General features: G+C 34.3%; 1 protein-coding gene and 1 long non-coding RNA gene across 2 annotated transcripts; both read left to right on the top strand.

The window, feature by feature from the left end:
* The first annotated feature begins 5,793 nt into the window (after positions 1–5,793).
* Positions 5,794–7,316, top strand: LOC148760532 (uncharacterized). The gene is made up of 3 exons (XR_016023149.1): positions 5,794–6,057; positions 6,128–6,258; positions 6,764–7,316. It is a non-coding gene; the product is annotated as an uncharacterized LOC148760532 (long non-coding RNA).
* Positions 7,317–8,725: 1,409 nt separating this feature from the next.
* LOC148760531 (uncharacterized) lies at positions 8,726–19,741 on the top strand. The gene is made up of 5 exons (XM_088810517.1): positions 8,726–8,809; positions 9,625–9,788; positions 17,488–17,549; positions 18,787–19,241; positions 19,484–19,741. The coding sequence occupies exons 1-5, from the start codon at positions 8,726–8,728 to the stop codon at positions 19,739–19,741; spliced, it is 1,023 nt and encodes a 340-aa protein (XP_088666643.1).
* The last annotated feature ends 517 nt before the right edge of the window (positions 19,742–20,258 follow it).

The following is a 20,258-nucleotide window of genomic DNA, read 5'->3' as shown; positions in this document are numbered from 1 at the left end:
TCTTAAGTATGAGTGCTTATTTCTCTAGGATTTTTTTAAAGAGTAAGAGGTTTTAGTATCTTTGGCCTAGCCAACTAAAGTAGGATTTTGGTTATTTTTCAATTTAGTGGGGTTTTCAACCTTGCAAAGATTGGTGATTCACCTTAGTAGGGTTTCTAACCTCCCCATGATCGTTGTCTTTCACAACACTTAGGTGTCTTCACAATGCCCCGACGTCAACTCACCATCAGTTGATGGTTGCCAAGAGATGCCAATTCGATGATGAAAAAGAGTCAGACTAGTAAAAGAGATAAAAGGCTCTATCCACCATCCAAATTTGTCAATATAATCAATACCCTCACAAGCGCGAATCCATAAAAGTGATCGCATTCGTATAAGAAATAAAATTTCAAAAGCATCCCAAACTTTGTTGGAAAAACCGTTTCATTATGCATTGACCACAAAGGCCAAAATGCCGCCCCACAAACAACAAGCCATCTTTTTCAAGAGATTCTTGAAAAATAAGCATCTACCCAAGACTGCATAAAAAGAGAAACAGTATTAGGGGTAGACCAAGAAACACCTTACCATTTCAAGATAAGACACCAAACTTCCAACTGAAGAAACAATTGATCAAAATACGAGAGCAAGTTTCATCTTCCTGTCCACACCAAACACAATGATTTTGGCTCTCATCGAGCAAAACACCATGGGTAGCAAGGAAGGATTTCGTAGGTATTGAATTAAGGATGGCAAGTTAGAGAAAACATTTGACTTTCGAAGGGATTAAGATCTTTCACAAAGAATGAAACCAAACTTTCTGATCAAGAAGGTCCGAATCCAACATTGACCAGAAATTTTTAACAAAAAATTGATCATGTGAATCACGCACCCAAATCAGCTCATCACTTTTCACAATAGAAAGAAAAACATTGGCAAGTTTACAAAGAACTTCGTTGTAAGAATCCCTTTCCTAAGAAGATAATGGTCTTCTAAAAGGGAATTACGACATGCTATTATTCCACAAATCAACAACTCTAGACTCCTAGTCCACTACAATAGAGAAAAGATGAAGAAATCTAGAGCATAAAGCATCATCAAAGAGCCATTTATTGCACTAGAAAAAAAAAAAGGATTCCCCGTTCCTTACGATCCAACAACATGCTTGAAATCCAATCAAATTAGAACCTTATTATTGATGGGAGTTGAGAAATATATCTTCAAACCATTGACATTTTTTCTCTCCAAGATGTACTCGGAATCCGTTGAACTTTATCAACTCCATATTTTTCAAGAATTAATTGACACCATAGAACATTATTTTCAGTATCATAACACCACCACCACTTGCCTGAAAGAGCCAAATTTTTATGGCAGAGGCTTGAAATACCTAAACCCCCAAATATCTTGGGCTTACATATGGTATTCCGATTAACTTATGCAATTTGCAAGAATTATCACTGTTGCCCCACAAGAATGCTCTCCTTAGTTTCTCAAGCTTGTGAATAACTCCCTTGGGTGCTTGAAAAATAGAGAGATAGTACAAAGGCAAAGAGTTCAGAACAAAGTTAATGAGAGCAAGACGACCACCAAAGAATAGGTACTTACATTGCCATAAAGCAAGTCTTTGCATAAATTTATTAATTACAGGATCCCAAGTTCGAGCAGATGGAGGGTTAGCTCCAAAGGGAAGGCCAAGATAGTTGAAAGGCAACGAAGCCACAAAACATTGAAGGATGAATGGAAACTCCAAAGCTGATGAATTTGATATGCCAATAGGATAAACGCAAGATTTGTTGTAATTTATTCTAAGACCAAATGTGAGCTCACATCAACTGAGAATTTGTTTAACAATTATGGTATACTAAAAAACAAGCTCCCAAAAAATAATGGTATCATCTGCAAATTGCAGATGGGAGATGCACAACCCTGAAGAAGAAAAAGAAATTCCTCGAAAAAGTTGAAGAGATTCTACTTTGGAAAGGAGAAGGTGTAAGACTTCTACTTCTAAAAGGAATAAAAAAGGCGGAAGAGGGTTACTCTGTCTAATTCCATGACTCATAGCAAACTCATTGGTGGCCGAACCATTAACAAGAACAGCAACCCGAACAATAGAAATACATTCCTTGACCGAAGAGATCCATCCAGAACCAAAGCCCATAGCTTCCATAAATTGAAGAAGAAAATCACTATCCACACAATCAAAAGCCTTTTCAAAGTCTAATTTAAGAACAATACCTCCACAACAGTAAATACCTTTCTTCATGCTATGGATGATTTTGTTGGCAAGCAAGATGCTGTCCTTAATCTGCCGACCGCTTATAAAAGCAGATTAATTGTCACTAATAACACCAGGGAGGACTTTCTTCAATCTGTTAGCTAAAAATTTGACAAGAATCTTGTAAAGAGAGTTCACCAAGCTAACGGGTCTGAATTCTTTAACAGATACAGTATTGTCAACCTTCAGAACCAGAGCAATAAAGGAAGAATTCAAACGCTTCTCAAGCTTACTGGTGTTCAGAAATTCATTTACATATATATGTATATTTGTGTGTATAAATGTATGTATGTATATGTATTTAGATTGTATCACTTGGAAATTGAAGTTCTCTTTGTTATGGGGTTCTTTCTCTTGTGCTTCTTTTGGGAGCTTTCGGTGCTTTTATTTATTTATTTATTTTTATAATTAATAATAATCATAAAAGTGCCATATTAGCTACGTTATGCAATCTTTGTATATTGTAGCTGAATCTGTGAAAGTGGGGTTAACACTTAAAGTGTTGAGCAAGTGCTACCAAAATTATTTTTAATAGCACATGCCAATAAAGATGCTGCCTAAAGACCAGCTAATTGTGTTGGAGATTACATTTACATTCAGATCAAGATTGCTCCAGTCCATGGTCGTTTTCACAGTCATTGTGGAGGAGGGGGATCCCTGTTCTCTCTACATCAGGCAGCATCGCTACTTGATTATTGAGAATTTTAATTGTTCCCTTAAAATATCTTATTGCAGCTTAAGTTCTGATATCAAGAGATTAATGTGTTTTCGGGCATGGTTAAGACAACCTTTTACTTTTTTTTTTTGCTTGAATTTTTTCAGAAATTAAAAGCAGCTTTGTACTAACCCAAGGTCCTAGTGAATAGTTTGGTGAACTTAATTGAATTCTTGGTGCTCTCAGAGAAAGTAGATCATTTTCTGGGTCGGGGTGTGAGACCAGAAGATGAACCCAATATATCATATGAGAGTTGAACTGGAACTGGAACTGGAACTGAAACTGAAACTGAAACTGAAACAGGAAATGAATCTGAAACAGGAGATCAAGAAAGTCCCTGGTCCCCGGATCTGTGCATTTGTTAAAGACGATGGGATTCCAATAATTCTAGGCAGCCTTCTCCTCATCTGCCTGGTGCTTCAGCTCTATATCTCACACAGTTATGTACATGGATTTCTCTTACAAATTTTATAAATTAACTAATTTTATATTCTTCTTTGGTTGCTTCATTTCAGAGGGAGAGAAAGGATTTTATGCAAGGCTTGCCACTGTATAAGGCCACACTAAATGGTGACAGGGAAATGACGAAACAAATTCAAAACCAAAATGAAGGAACACTTTTGCGTTCCCGCCTCACGGAGGGACATGAAACAGCTCTTCACGTTGCGGTAGGAGCAAGACAGGCTGCCGTCGTAAAGGAATTGGTGGGGAGAATGGAATCGGAAGACTTGGAACTGCGAGATGGCAGAGGGAACATTGCCTTGTGCGTCGCGGTCGCGACCGGTAGCGTTAAGATTGCAAAGATTTTGATGGAAAAGAATGCAGAACTTGCATTCATCCGAGGTGCCGATAACAAGACACCACTCTACATTGCTGCGGTGAGTGGATGTCCTGAAAGGTTAGGTTTCTATACGAAATTTTTAAACAACGTATACCTCATCTCAACGACGAGGAGGAGCAACGAGACATGTTTTTGGCTTGTATTCATGCTGGTTTGTTTGGTAAGCATGATTCTTTTTCTGTATGTGTGTATGGTATATACTTGACTACATATACTTGACTTGGATAGGACAATATAAAATTGAACTAAACCCAACACATTAATAGACCTGGGTATGGTAAGTGTATATGCTTCACTTGTGACTTCAAAATATGTATGTGTATGCGTACGTGTATGTGTATACTATTTGCGAGAAGGGAGATTTTAATCGAATTCACTACATAAAGAATAATTTTAATATTTATTCAATTTCTGAAAACTTGTTAAAATAATTCAAATTTTTTTATACATGATTTATGCTATGACAAATAACAATTTTCAAAATTTAGTTTTAATCGCATAATTTGAAGGAGATTTGAGAAAGACGCAATCATTACCAACAGAAGTTTTGCAATAGTCCATAGCAGCTAAAGTCATCAAAAGATCTTTACTGGAACTTGGGATTAAATTTTGCAGATTTAGCCATCAAAATGTTGGAAGTCCTTAGAGACCTAGCTTGGGCACGTAATTCTGATGATGAAACAGCCTTGGGAATACTTGCTCCAAAGCCTTCAGCATTTGCTGGCGAGAGCTCAACAACACCAAAAACACTCATAGACAAGTGTTAGTTTCCTCTATACTCACTTCCTATAGTCTAACAACATAGAGATCGGTTCCTTTATTTTAATAATTTCATTATGGTTCCTTTCGTTACTTATACTAGGGTGATAAAATTTCTCACATTGATTTAGTGTTGAGTAATGTAACACCCCGTAACCCTGTATAGCAGTCGACATAACCATATCGATAAGATGAAGGGACAAAATGAGACATTTTGGGTCTCTAGAAGATAAGTGGAGAATTTTAGAATAAAATAATATTAAAATATTAATATTTTATCTGTTGTTGAAATTAGTTACGAAAAAGGATTATATGACTAATGTAAGTGGGGGAGAAGAAATAAGAAGGAATTTCGAAAAAAAACAACAATAGTTGTACCTGCGTGCTTTTATTAAATCGAGCTAACGCGGGTAAGTAAATATTTAAATATTATGGTGATACCACGTTGAAGTATAAACTTTATATTTTATTTGTGCACGTGTAAAGGAAGGAAATTGGAGTTTAAGAAATGTTGGAAGGAACCAATTGTAAAAGATGGAAGTTGGAGGAGTCACATGGTAAATAAGGAAAAGTTTACGGACTCATTTGCAATATTGATATTCGAAGTTAAAAAGGGAAATTTCCTAATTAAGGAAGGCTAGGTTATGAGTAATATGAGATGTACATGTAGGTTGAATGGGACAAGGAATGAATAAATAAATCATAAAGTAAAAAAAATATAAAGAATAAAAATGTGAGTGGTGGGTGGAAAGTGATAAAGCCTTTTATCGTGTGATTTTAACACATAAAATGAGTAGAGAAGACAAGTTAAAAGTCATGAAGTCATGGACAAGCCGTCCATGACAAAGAAAATGAGGAGAAAAGAAAAGCAAATAAGGAAGGAAGAAAAGACAAGGAAGGAAAAGCTTTTGCTTTCTTTGTTTGACTCTTCCATCTTTCTTTCACATGACGGGCCAATGAAGGAAGATTTTTCTTACTTTTGTACTTAGCCACATGTGAAAAATGAAGAAAATGTGGAGAGAAAAGGAGATAAAGATGAAGGAAAAGTCAAAAGAAGAGAAATTATACCACCTAGGAACCAACAGTATTTTTTTTTTCATGAAAAAGTTGCATTTTTTTTTCATGCTTCTTGGGGATTACCAACAGCCCATATTGGCTGCCACTTGGCTTGCAAAAAGTCCATGCTTATCTTAACTTCATTGGTATTCATGGCAAGGAAGGGAAATATTTCTTTTGCAAGACTTTTTCTAATTCTTTTTTCCCTTCCAAGTGCAAACCTGAGCTTCTTAAAATCCTCCACAAAGAACTAGATTCAAGAAGAAAGGAATACAAACAAGCAGCTCGCTAACATTGGGTATTCCACCATTTTTGAAGAAAAAGAGATCTATCATCCTTTTCCTTAAAAACCCCATATATTTAAAGCTTCCTCCCAAGAAATTTGAGCTCCTTAACATTGATATTGGAGTTAGGGAATTCATGGTGAAGGTAAGAGATTTAGTTTTAAGTTATTATAGTTAAGAATAAATGGTTGAATATCGTTGTTTTGATTGTGTAGCAAATACTAAACTCAATTTGGAGAAGCTTGTTGCGTGTTCATTTCTTATTCAACCCAAGCTTGTGGAGAGTGATCTTTGAAGAGTTAGGGCTCCACAATAGAGTTAAGGAGCTGGGAGTTTTATTTGAGAGGTAAGAAATTATGAATATGGTCATTTTATTTAACTCAATCGGTTGAACCTTTTTATTAAATTATTTAAGGCAGCAAAGGTCTCCAAAGATTTGAAAGAAATAGATACATGTATGTGGATTGCATGTTAAATTATTATGAAGGATGAGGATGAAAAATGTGAAATTAGATTAAGGATTAATTGATTGAAGTGCTGCCCGTACACATATGTAATTAAATATATTGAGTTTGAATTGTTGCTAGAACGTGTGTAGATGAGGAAAGTTTGCCATGGTGGTGTGACGACTGAGGTAACGAGTGATCGGCAAGTAGTGTTGATAATTCTATTTTATAGAATTATTTTACTCCAATTTTGTTATTAAATATTAGCTAAGTCCTCAATTTTCAATTGTTATTTTATTTATTTTTAGTAGTTTTTATAATTAGGGTACTTTAAGTTAGTTATTTTAATTTTATATTTTTCTTGTTAATTTGGTTATTATTTATTGGTTTTTATTTCTTTTGTAGGACTAAAGGTGATTGGACTTAATTTTGGAAAGTAAGGTATAGACAGACCCAAAATCTGCTTTCATATACTTCGGTATTTTGGCCATATCTCGAGCGACAGAACTCCAAATGATGCGATTCTTGGACCAGTGGAAAGATAAGAGACAGAAATAAAACTTTCATGAAGATTACTTTGCCCAGTTCTGCATTGAAGATAGAGAAAATGGCGTTAGAAAATGGCTGGACTTACTGTGCCGGGAATGAAAATTTCTAAAGACTGATAATTGATTTTTCGGCCTTTCATTACACTTTTAAGCCCAATTAAACCCTAGGTCAGCTGAAAGAACTTTAGGTTAAGTCTATTAGTATAAATAAGATATGTTTAACAACATTAGGGGAGAGAACTTTTGAAGAGATTCAAGAAGTTACAAGTTGAGGCTGAAACTTGGAGATCAAGACGGCAAATATTGTTTTGTTTTATACCTTAGCTTTTATCTTTCTTGATACTTTCAATGGTTGAATTTTATACAATGTTATTTTATTTCGTAATTATGAGTAGCTAAATTTCTTTTTCTAGGATTACAATTGAACCACATGTAGTCTAAATTTTAATCTCTTTCTTACTTATTTTTAATGGGATTTGAATTACTTATTCCAATTTGTTCTTAATGCCTTTAATTGCTTGGCCACCAATTAAATTAATCTAGGAACCTAAGCAAATTTGGGAAAGGGAGTTTAGTGTAGATTAAAATTGGGATAGCATATGATCATACTAATTGATTTGCGTATAGGATAGGGATATACCTATTGGTCATATGTAGCCAGATTAGAACCTGAGCTTAATGAGTCTGTTTTAATTTCAATTCATATAGGGATATAGTGTTTTGATTAAAATAGATATTTTTATAGGACGAGTCGGGAGACCTTTATGAATAATTGAGGACTCTAGGTTAGCAATTCAACCCGTTGAAATAAGTTAAGAAAAAGAGGTAAGATTTAGATGAAGTGTGAGGGATATTGTAATCCTAGGCTTGTTTGATTTGATATTTTCTAAAGTTACTATTATTTTGATTTTTCTTGTTGATTTTAATTTTAGTTAATTAGTTTAAGTCAATTAATTAATTTTGATTATTTGGATAAGATTAAATTGTTCTAATTTTAGTACTTAGTAAAATTTTAGAGCAATTCTCTGTGGGATCGATACTCTACTTGCTATTATACTGTCTACTCAATACGTATACTCGCGTAGTAGGATTTTAACTGACAAGTGTTAGCTAGATACACACCCAAATCAATAGCGATGAAGCATCCCGCTATTGTAAGGTGACTAAGGGGTGCCTATTTTAAAATTTTCGTACTTATATATATATATATATATATACATACATACATACACGCATGATTTATTTTAAACGTGAAATTTTGGAAAGCATGAGCTGGTAGAATCCTAGGTATTTTGTAATGCAAGTTGATTTGAAAGTTCGTTTGTATATATCTACAGATAGACTATATATGTAAAGTGTTTTAGAACCAGAAAACAAGCCTTGTTACAATGTTTGCATCAAAATTCGTGCCTTGTATTTTTGTGTGATATGCATAGTTAAATGCCTTCGTTAAAATGATTTAAAATGCCAGATTTGAGCATCGATTTTATTTCAATTTCTATACACGGGTTTACACCATGCCATTTAAATGTGAAAAGGAATTTGAAGGATTATTGAACTTGGATTTCAAACGTTTTACAAGAAAAAGCCTTGAAAAGCTTGATTTGGTTTTAAAAATGGTTTTGACAAACCGAGAGCGTCGAGAGTAGGCTGGATGTCACTTTGGTTAAGTGTGACCCTTGTGCACGAGTAAGCTCAAGCTAGAGAACCTTTGGGTCTCTGAAGGGAGATTAGGCATGGCAAGGGCCACTGCCTGTGATATATGTATGTGTGGCTAGGCCATCAGTGATTGCGCGGTTGCGACCGCTTGATTTCTCCGATGTCGGCCAACATCGTTGAGACTGTCATGGCATGTAGGAATCCGGTGGAAGCAATGCTTTCGGATATTATTACATGGAAGTGGGTCCACATGTTGATTCTATGTTTTCCTACTCGACAGCCTTGTGGATTTTTTTTTCGACACGTACTCTTTTGCATGGTGGAGAGTTAATATTTTCTCTACCACTCCCTTTATTTGAATAAAAGCATTTAGTGCTTATTTAAAAATCATGAATTGGTTTATGTGGCTTTATAATTTGATTTGTTTTCATGCCACACATTCTGGGAGCATGCATACTTTTATAACATTTCTCATTCTTTGATAAAAAGTGATGATTTCTGTGATTGAACTTTGTTTTGCTACACGTGATTTCGGCATTGTTTTGCCAAGTGAAATATTGCATGATGATTTTATAGTATCATGTTTACAAGGCACAAACTCCTTATTTGTGATTTGATTTTTATTCCAAGGTTATTATTCTTATTCGGTTTTATCATTCAAATTTATCTGCTTTATGCTTGTTTCCCATCTATTCCCTACTCACAGAGCCGATGATCACTGAGTCATGAGACTCACCCCCTCATTTCTCTTTTATAGATAGTGATCAGCTAGTGAGCTATTCATCGGTGTTATGGTCCATTGCAATGTAGGTAAGCTATCTCCTAGCAACCTATTCCAAGTCGCTCCACTATGAGAGGTCGGGTCAGTTATAGTATATTTAGTTTTGGAAACAAACCCTTGTGTATAATGTAGACATATTTATATGATGATGGTATACAATGTAAAGAGAATATTTGTTGTTAATAAAATGGTGATGATCATGAGATTTTCTAATGGATGTGTAGTAGTTGATAAATGATATTTGTGATGTGATAGTTTGATAATTGTTATCTGTGAAGGTTTGTTCAGGATTGGGCGAGTTCTCTCGTCAGTCTCGGACGACGGTAGCGGCCGAAGAGCGATCGTTACAAAATTGGTATCAGAGTCCTAGGTTTAGTCGAGTTCTAGGGATTCTTGTGTCAGCCAGTGGAGTTGTTGGAGTTAATGTAGAGTCTTGTTTATGGTTTGTGATTGCAACACAAGTCATAGATAGGAGGCTATATGAACTCCTATTCTTAGTAACCTACCCTTTTGCTATCATCATGTAAAGGTCATAAGTGGTACCGTTGTCTGAGTTTGAGATGCCACTCGAGACACGAAATGTAGTTGGAAAGATTTTAAGCAAATGCTCCTAATGAAAGGTCAATGTAATGACATATCCTTCCGACTAAGGACGGAGGAAGATGGACTTGGACTGATAGGTTCGTAATAACTTGTTCAATCGGTGGAGTTATAATTTGAGCCCATGATTATCAATGGGAAGAAAATTAGATGACTATGGGTTGTATTGAGGTCAATATAAGGATAACATACGATAATGGTAATAAGAGCCGTATTTTGACTGAAATGAATAGTGATTGTTATGACTTACTTGAGGTTTATAAATCTAAGTATTAAGGAACGTGTAAACCAATGTTTATGTGCGCGGAGGTAAGTGCATTGTGTTAATTGACCTTGTCATGCCCATATATAAATGGTGATGGCCTTCTGAAATATTTTATATACGAATATGTGTTGGGTATATGTACAACAGCTTAGAGGGAGTTGGTTTTGATTTCAATTAAGTGACTGTGAGATCCCAAGGTTTGATTTGAATTATTATATAGTTATAAGTGCATGAATTAGCTCGAGGGTAAAAATCAGTGATTATTATAATTGATGTGTGGTCATCAAGTAAAAGGTTAGTAAACAAATCTGCTTGAAGGATGAGCTTGAATTTTGCTATGCTTAGTGTGAAGCCAAAGGATTAAAGAATTAGTTGTGAATTTGGATGTTTGAAGTTAAATGATTTAGAAATGTTGATTCTAGTTTAAATGCCATATAGAGTTCTATATTTGAGCTTGATATACAAATTGCTTTAAAGATCAAGTTAGGAATCTATTTGGATTAGTGCGCAAACTATGATGAAAATGATTAGTCTTAAAGTTGATTTTTCCAAATGTATGAGATTTAGAAAATGTTGACTTTTGGATAAGCTCTAAGAGGGAGCTTCTGCATCCTAAGTTTAAGAAATTTTGATCTTATAACTATAAGGGCAAGATGCAATAATTAAGTAAACTATCCACTTTATAAATGTAACTGGTTAAGAACTTATGAGTAAAGTCAAGATCTCGATGATAAGTGGTGTACAATTTGATATACACGTAGCTAAGAGTAAATTGGTAGATCATTACTTAATCAAATTTATACTAAATGTTATGACAAAGATATATAAATGCTAGTAGTGAAATATGCCCAAAGGATGATTTTGGCATACCACAAAAGGGTGAAATAGATATGTTGAAATTAATGTTCTGATTGCGTACTTGTGATAAAAAGTTAGTTTTGCTAATTATGGTAAAGACTCAAAGGAAAGCCATATGATTGAGAATGAATAATTTAGTAGCCTTAAGGGTAAAAGAATTATTTTGATAAGTAAATTCTAGTAACTATAGCGTCGCAGTGCTAACCTTCCAACACCGCAACGCTAGGGTCATTTTATGGTTAAGAAGTGAGAACAAGATGTGGATAGTAAAAACAAAAAAATGGATTTACAAGCTGAATTATGATTGTCGGACTTGATGTCAAGCTTTGTTAATTGGAGTTTTAAGGTTTTGAAAAATATTTATATGGATGAATTGTAAAGTTTCTTTATTGCTCTGTATACGGACATGTAATTAAAAGAGAAGTCAAAAAAATTCTAGAGATGGTTGCATTGTGATGAGATATAATGTGTGAAGTATTAAGATAAATATTAGGTAGACTAAAGTCAAGTCCTATTAAAGGCTAAGGAAAGAGTGAATGAAAAGTAAGATAAATGATGGGAGAAATATGGATATTTTTATAATAAGCATAAGAAGCTTAAGGATAATCAATGCAAATATACTAAGTTAAATGATATGGTCCGAATTAAGAACACGGACACCTTGGGGGATCTTAAAATAATGTCAAATGGGGTCAATGAGTTAAAATGTTATCGAGCATACATTGAATTGTTAAAGTTATGAGTGGCTTTGAAGGAAAGCTTTTGATTGTTTAAGTCTTCAACTAAATTCCATCAAAAGATGTGTTTAAGTGTTTTGAAAGTGCATTGAAAAGCATAAGAGAATATACTAGTTAATTTGCTGTAAGAGGTAGAAATGGGATGGCCATGAGAGGCTCGTGAGCAACCAAGCAATGTATATGTAAATGTGCAAGGGAGCTATGATTGGTAGATAACGGTAGAACTTTAATGATGGGATCGTGTTCATTGCTTTAGGCATTGAACCATAAGTTATGAGTGTGTATCTACTTTGTGAACACTTTGGTGAGATAAATCGAGAGATTTCTAACAATGTGAAAACATTAAAGCTCAAGGAGCAAATGGCTATATGGCCAAGTTAGGGCTTGTGACTGATATGTCACATAAGTATGAAGACGTATTGCACATATAAGGATGCTTGGAAATGTTGGTTTAAGGCAATGATTATCTTGCCATTATGTAGACTCGATAATGTTACGGTCTCGATATGCTTGTAGAGGCAGAGCATACAATGGTAAAAAGAGTGTTTCCCTCACATGTTTCATTTCTTTTTGAGTAATTATCAAGGTAGAGTACCTGATAAGGGTAATGAAAGATTGAACTGTGCTTTAAATGCTTAGTGAATAATGGTGATATGCTTTAGTTAATCGATATTAACCTTGATGAGGGAATAGAAGTCCACAACGGAATTCATAGAGATCTACTTGGGAAAGAGATGATGATTGAGATTTCAAGTACCCATATACGAGTAATGATTTTGGTAATAAGCCATGATTTAGGGTCAGGATACTAGGATATGAATTTTGACTAAGGGATATCGCGATGAAATAAGATGTAACATATATGTTGAAAGTACGAAAGATAATTAAAAAGGTAAAGACAACTTTTAGGAGTTGTGGTATTACATAAAATGCAATGATCAAGTGAAGATGAATTTTGAAGGATCAATAAAATAGTAAAGCAGACACGGATACCAGATTGTAATTCGATGAAAATGGCAATTGATAAGGGTCCCTACATATAGTGCTGGATGATGACACTTAAATGTGTATGTACATACATATATATATATGGAAATGATTACGTAATTAACTAAAGTGAAGAACTATTCATAGTGATTTGAGTTTTGAATTCAACGTGTTTAATGAGTTGTATATATGATACGACAATGAGAGTTACCATTAGAAATTGAGCTATGTGAATAAAAGAGAATTCATGAGCAATAGAGAAGGAAAAAATATTAAAGAATTGGAATCTATATTGTGGTTGAGTCATACAAATGGATTAATATGATCAAGATGTAAGGATTAAAGCAATGTTATATCATAGTTAAGTTAAACTTCCATGAGGCACTAGTGCCACGAATGAAGAATAAACGGTGATAGTACCCTAATGCGAGAATTTGGAGGGGTTGATTTAGAATATGAAATTTAACTTTATTAATGATGATGTTATGAGTTAAGACATGAAGGAATTGAACTAACGAAAAGAAATTGATGGTGAACGAAAGAACTATAATCAAAGTTAACGGTTGGCAAGTGAGTTACCTTTCTGCATGATGTAAATCTCATTGGCTTGAGAATGATGTTGAAGTGTGAATCTTGAGACGTGCACATAACAAAAAAACTAAAAAGAATTAAATTGCCTATAAGCAAAGTAAATATGAAGCATGTGGGAATAATTGAAGGCTTAAACCACCCCCAATGTTGAAAATATGCACAGGAATGAAAATGGCGTTTTTCTAATGTTTTGAGTTATGTAGTAGTATATGGGACCAAAATGAATGAATGTTGAGAAGTTTGGCACGAAATGAAGGAAACATATGATGATTGGGCATATATAAGTAAGCATGATTGCGATCGAAATCGGTATGATTAAGATGGAAATATGTTTGAAAATTAATAATGGAGTTCAAGGCATACTTGGGATCGTGATAATAAAAGACAATTGTGAAGAGTATTGTGGTTTTGGTTTCCAAGATAACAAGAGACCTACGTAACATGTTTTAGTTGAAACAAAAGTAAATGAGGTGGATATATTAAAATCCCTATGAAGAAGGAAGTGAAGTATGATTGTAAAGTGACAATAGCAACCTAAAGCTGACATGAATTTGGGGACGAATTCTATTTAAGTGAGGGAGACTATAACACCCCGTAACCTCGTATAGTAGTCAACATAACCATCTCGATAAGATGATGGGACAAAATGAGACATTTTGGGTTTCTAGAAGATAAGTGGAGAATTTTAGAATAAAGTAATATTAAAATATTAATATTTTATCTGTTGTTGAAATTAGTCATGAAAGAGGATTATATGACTAATGTAAGTGGGGGAGCAGAAATAAGAAGGAATTTCGAAGAAAAACGACAATAGTTGTGCCTGCATCTTTTTATTAAATCGAGCTAGCGCAGGTAAGTAAATATTTAAATATTATGGTGATACCGCGTTGAAGTGTAAACTTTATATTTTGTTTGTGCACGTGTAAAGGAAGGAAATTAGAGTTTAAGTAATGTTGGAAGGAACCAATTGTAAAAGTTGGAAGTTGGAGGAGTCATATGGTAAATAAGGAAAAGTTTACGGACTCATTTGCAATTTTGAAATTTGAAGTTAAAAAGAGAAATTTCCTAATTAAGGAAGGCTAGGTTATGAGTAATATGAGATGTACATGTAGGTTGAATGGGACAAGGAATGAATAAATAAATCATAAAGTAAAACTAATATAAAGAATAAAAATCTGAGTGGTGGGTGGAAGGTGATAAAGCATTTTATCAAGTGATTTTAACACATAAAAGGAGTGGAGAAGACAAGTCAAAAGTTATGAAGTCATGGACAAGCCATCCATGACAAAGAAAATGAGGAGAAAAGAAAAGCAAATACAGAAAAAAGAAAAGTCAAGGAAGAAAAAGCTTTTACTTTCTTTGTTTGACTCTTTCATCTTCCTGTCACATGACCGGCCAATGAAGGAAGATTTTTCTTACTTTTGTACTTAGCCACGTGTGAAAAATGAAGAAAATGTGGAGAGAAAAGAAAGATAAAGATGAAGGAAAAGTCAAAAAAAGAGAAATTGTACCACCTAGGAACCAACGGCATTTTTTTTTCATGAAAAAGGTTGCATCTTTTTTTCATGCTTCTTGGGGATTACCAGCAGCCCATATTGGCTGCCACTTGGCTCATAGGGATTACAAGCTGCCCATATTGGCTGCCACCTAGCATGCAAAAAGTCCATGCTTATCTTGACTTTATTGGTAGTTACGACAAGAAAGGGAAATTTTTTTTGCAAGACTTTTTCTAATTCTTTTTCCCTTCTAAGTGAAAACCCTAGCTTCTCAAAATCCTCCACAAAGAACTCGATTCAAAAAGGAAGGAATGCAAACAAGTAGCTGGCCAGCGTTGGGTATACCATCATTTTTTAGGAAAAAGAGATCTATCATCATTTTTCTTAAAACCCCCATATATTTAAAGCTTCCTTCCAAGAAATTTGAGCTCCTTAACATTGATATTGGAGTTAGGGAATTCATGGTGAAGGTAAGAGCTTTAGTTTTAAGTTATTATAGTTGAGAATAAACGGTTGAATCTCTTTGTTTTGATTGTGTAGTAAATAGTAAACTCAATTTGGAGAAGCGTCTTGCGTGTTCGTTTCTTTTTCAACCCAAGCTTGTAGATAGTGATCTCTGGAGAGTTAAGGCTCCACAATAGAGTTAAGGAGCTGGGAGTTTTATTTGAGAGGCAAGAAATTATGAATATGGTCATTTTATTTGACTCAATCGGTTGAACCTTTTTATTAAATTATTTAAGGCAACAAAGGTCTCCTAAGATTTGAAAGAAATAGATGCATGTATGTGGATTGCATGTTAAATTATTATGAAGGATGAGGATGAAAAATGTGAAATTATATTAAGGATTAATTGATTAAAGTGCTGCCCGTACACATATGTAATTAAATATACTGAGTTTGAATTGTTGCTAGAACGTGCATAGATGAGGAAAGTTTGTCGTGGTGGTGTGACAACTAAGGTAACGAGTGAACGGCAAGTATAGTTAGCTAGATACGCACTCAAATCAATAGCGATGAAGCATCCTGCTATTGTAAGGTGAATAGGGGTTGCCTATTTTGAAATTTTCGTACTTATATATATATATATATATATATACACATACATACACGCATGATTTATTTTAAACGTGAAATTTTGGAAAGCATGAGCTGGTACAATCCTAGGTATTTTGTAATGCAAGTTGATTTGAAAGTTGGTTTATATATATCTAGATAGACTATATATGTAAAGTGTTTTAGAACCAGGAAACAAGCCTTTTCACAATGTTTGCATCAAAATTCATGCCTTGTATTTTTGTGTGATATGCATAGTTAAATGCCTTCGTTAAAATGATTTAAAATGCCATATTTGAGCATCGATTTTATTTTGATTTTTGTACACGAGTTTACACCATGCCATTTAAATGTGAAAAGAAATTTGAAGGATTATTGAACTTGGATTTCAAACGTTTTACAAGAAAAAGCCTCGAAAAGCTTGATTTGGTTTTGAAAATGGTTTTGACAAACCGATAGTGCCAAGAGTAGGCCGGATGTCACTTTGGTTAAGTGTCATCCTCGTGCACGAGTGAGCTCTAGCTAGAGAACTTTTGGGTCACTAACGGGCGGTTAGGCGTGGCAAGGGCCGGGGCCTATGATATATGTGTGTATGGCTAGGCCACCAACTATTGCGTGGTTGCGACCGCTTGATTTCTCCGATGTTGGCCAACATAGTTGAGACTGCCATGGCATGTGGGAATCTGGTGGAAGCGATGCTCTCGGATATTATTACGTGGAAGTGGGTCCACGTGTTAATACTATGTTTTCCTACTTGAGAGCCTTGTAGTTTTTCATTTTTTCGATGCGTACTCTTTTGCATGGTGGAGAGTTAATATTTTCTCTACAGCTCCCTTTATTTGAATAAAAGCTTTTAGCGCTTATGTAACGATCATGAATTGGTTTATTTGGCTTTATAATTTGATTTGTTTTCATGCCACACATTCTGGGAGCGTGCATACTTTTATAACATTTCTCGTACTTTGATAAAAAGTGATGATTTCTATGATTGAACTTTGTTTTGCTACATGTGATTTCGACATCGTTTTGCCAAGTGAAATATTGCATGATGATTTTACGATATCATGTTTGCAAGGCACAAACCCCCTATTTGTGATTTGATTTTTATTCCAAGGTTATTATTCTTACTTGGTTTTATCATTCAAATTTATCTACTTTATGCTTGTTTTCCATCTATTCCCTACTCACGGAGCCAATGATCACTGAGTTTGTGAGACTCATCCCCTCATTTCTCTTTTACAAATAGTGATAAGCTAGCGAGCTATTCATCGACATTATGGTCCATTGTGATGTAGGTAAGGCATCTCCTAGCAACCTATTTCAAGTCACTCCGCTGTTAGAGGTCGGGTCAGTTATAGTATATTCAGTTTTGGAAACAAAACCTTGTGTATAATGTAGGCATATTTATATGATGATGGGATATAATGTAAAGAGAATATTTATTGTTAATAAAATGGTGATGATCATGAGACTTTCCAATGGATGTGTGGTAGTTGATAAATGATATTTGTGGTGTGATAGTTTGATAATTCTTATCTGTGAAGGCTTATTCAGGATTAGGCGGGTTCTCTCCCTAGTCCCGGACGCCGGTAGCGACCGAGGAGCTATCATTACAAGTAACTAGAAATGTTACATTTAATTAAGAGAGTTCTTTCAGTATATATTATCAATTAGTTTTGGATCATATGCTTATCTTAAAGTTCGATATGTTGTGGGAGTTAACTTAACCTCGGTTGTTGCCTCCCTTGCACGATTGGCTTGTAAAGTAAGTTTAGAGATATTCATACCATGAACTCGTTATTTTTATATGTAAAGTACATATATTATGCTATAAATTCGGTTGTTTTTAATAATGAAATTGTTATTTTTAAAGGAATAAGGAGTAAAAGTGTTCATGAATCAAGTTGGACCTGATTAAGATTTTAAAAACTTAGATCCAAGCTTGTTTCAGATCACTCATTAAGATAATTATATTATCAAAATATTAAAAAATATTTTTATATTAATATTAAAATTAAAATTAAAATTTAATTAATTATCATTTTCCATCAATATAAGACGTTCACAATCCAATTAAACTTCAAAAATTTTATCCAAACCTTGACGAGAGTCAAGTAAGCTTGCGGGCCTGATGTGTGACCCTAGGAGAGTTCCAAAAACTAACAATGTTGAAATATCCCTGTTTGGTTAATTTAATTTGGATTAATATTTAATATACTGACAGTGTATTGCTAGGCCACCAAATCCTCACACCTCATTAATGAGGTAAAAATAATACTTACTTTTTATTTCTTTCAAAATAATAAGGTTCCAAAATGGTATCAGGTTTAATATCAACCTTTTATTTCTTTCAAAATAATAAGACAGTGTGACCTAAAAGCTTCAAAATGACATTGTTAATTTGAATATCCACTTTTTACCTCATTAAGACATATATCTTTCCACCATTATCAATTAAATATAGATAAATATTATTATCTTTTTTTGTCCTTTTCATTGAATGTTTCAAAATTATGTCATCTTTTAAATACTTAATTTTCTCACTTTTATAATATTAAAAAATTATTTTTCATGACAATTTGTTTTACTTTTTTACATTGAAAACTATGAGACATTAATTTTATAAGAATTTTTCTTTTAATTTTTGCCTAGTAATCTTATGCAACTATTAGTTTAACTTTTATTATTATTATTATTATTATTTTGAGGAAAGAAGATTGAAATCCAATTCTTTAATTAAGAGATACATATACATGTAATTAGATTAAAATTTTGAATGCAGCTATTAGTATATTAATACTGTTTTCAGTTGTCCTTCCAAAGAATTTTATGTTTTCTTTTGTCTAATCCCAGGTTTTGGGACCAATACAATCTCTACGCAGAACAAAGCCATCGAACTACCGAAACTCCTTTGCGACACAATGTCATCAGACGAACGCAAATCCTTTAAAGAAACAATCGATCACGCTTCTGAATTATTGTTTGAGGCAGCAAGATTGGGGAATCATAAACTCTTGGCTGTGCTTATCGGCTCTTTTCCTGATTTAATCTTCAGAAAGGATGAAAAGAACAAAAGCATATTTCACATTGCTGTTTTGCACCGCCATGCTAGTATCTTCAATCACATTCATAATTTGGGCTTACAAAAGGACCTGATAATGCTGTACAGGGTTGATTACTCAGACCAAGAGAATACTAGTATTTTCTATATAATGCTACATTTAGCAGCAAAACTACCATCCTTGGATCGGCTCAGTATTGTATCAGGTGCAGCTCTTCAAATGCAACGGGAGCTATTATGGTTTAAGGTGAGCATTTCCAATTTCTCTAAATATTTACAATCTCAAATAACCTCGTTTTTTCATATACCTTGAAAGCTTTCAGTGTGAAAGGATTGCCGATCCTGATTTTGTATGGTTATAAACTGGAAAGTGCTTTCACCGTTTCAAATTGAATGGTCATATAGGAGGTGGAAAATTTGACATAACCATCCGAAAGAGAAAAGAGAAATTCAAAATATAAATTAACACCTCGAGAGCTATTCACCAAGGAGCATGAAGAATTGCGGAAAGCCGGAGAAGAATGGATGAAGAGCACTGCTCAATCAGGCATGATTGTGGCAACACTTATTACCGCAGTTGTATTCACGACAGCTTCCAGCGTACCAGGCGGTACTAATGGGGAGAATGGAACTCCTAGAGACATAACCAAAACCATTTTTCACGTGTTTGCTGCGTCAGATAGCGTTGCAATGTGCTCTTCCATTATCTCGACACTGATGTTCTTGTCCATCCTCACTTCACGTTAAGCCGAGTAGGATTTTCTGGTTTGATTACCCTTGAAATTAGCAGCTGGACTCACAGCACTCCTAGTCTCCATGATGGCCTTGATGGTATCTTTTAGCGCAATCTACTTTCTAGATTATTGCCAATTAGGTAAATTGAAGTGGGTTCCTGTTCTGGCTTCTGCATTGTCATTCCTACCGGCTGCTTTATTTGTTTTGCTTCAGTATCATCTTCTTCATGACATAATCCGATCAACTTTTGGTTCACACATCCTTCAGCCAGATAAACCCACATTTTAGACTATAATGATTAGAACGTCCAAGAGATCTTGAGAGAAGTTAATGTTTTTCTGTGGAAATGTGTCAAGCTAATAAGGGTTCCAGCTTTTCTATTGTTTGCAGTTTCTTGTATATTAGTTGTGATCGGTTTATTGCAAGGAATTGAGCTTACAACTGTATTACTATCAAGCTTTCCTGGAAAATCTTGAGGGTGACGTGTTAATAATTTCTTATCATATCAATCACACGTGAATGATTTAAT

The sequence above is a fragment of the Theobroma cacao genome, chromosome 10 (genome assembly GCF_053813885.1).
Source record: "Theobroma cacao isolate CCN51 chromosome 10, ASM5381388v1, whole genome shotgun sequence".
Taxonomy (NCBI): domain Eukaryota; kingdom Viridiplantae; phylum Streptophyta; class Magnoliopsida; order Malvales; family Malvaceae; genus Theobroma; species Theobroma cacao.
Note: the sequence above shows the minus strand (reverse complement) of the source record. Positions and strands in the feature narration are given on the sequence as shown.

Coding starts and splice junctions, on each gene's coding strand:
- LOC148760531 (XM_088810517.1), top strand. CDS start 8,726: ATGTCGGCCAACATCGTTGAGACTGTCATGGCATGTAGGAATCCGGTG. Junction 9,789..17,487: donor AATGTAGAGTCTTGTTTATG/GTTTGTGATTGC, acceptor AGGCTTATTCAG/GATTAGGCGGGTTCTCTCCC. Junction 17,550..18,786: donor CCGAGGAGCTATCATTACAA/GTAACTAGAAAT, acceptor GTCTAATCCCAG/GTTTTGGGACCAATACAATC.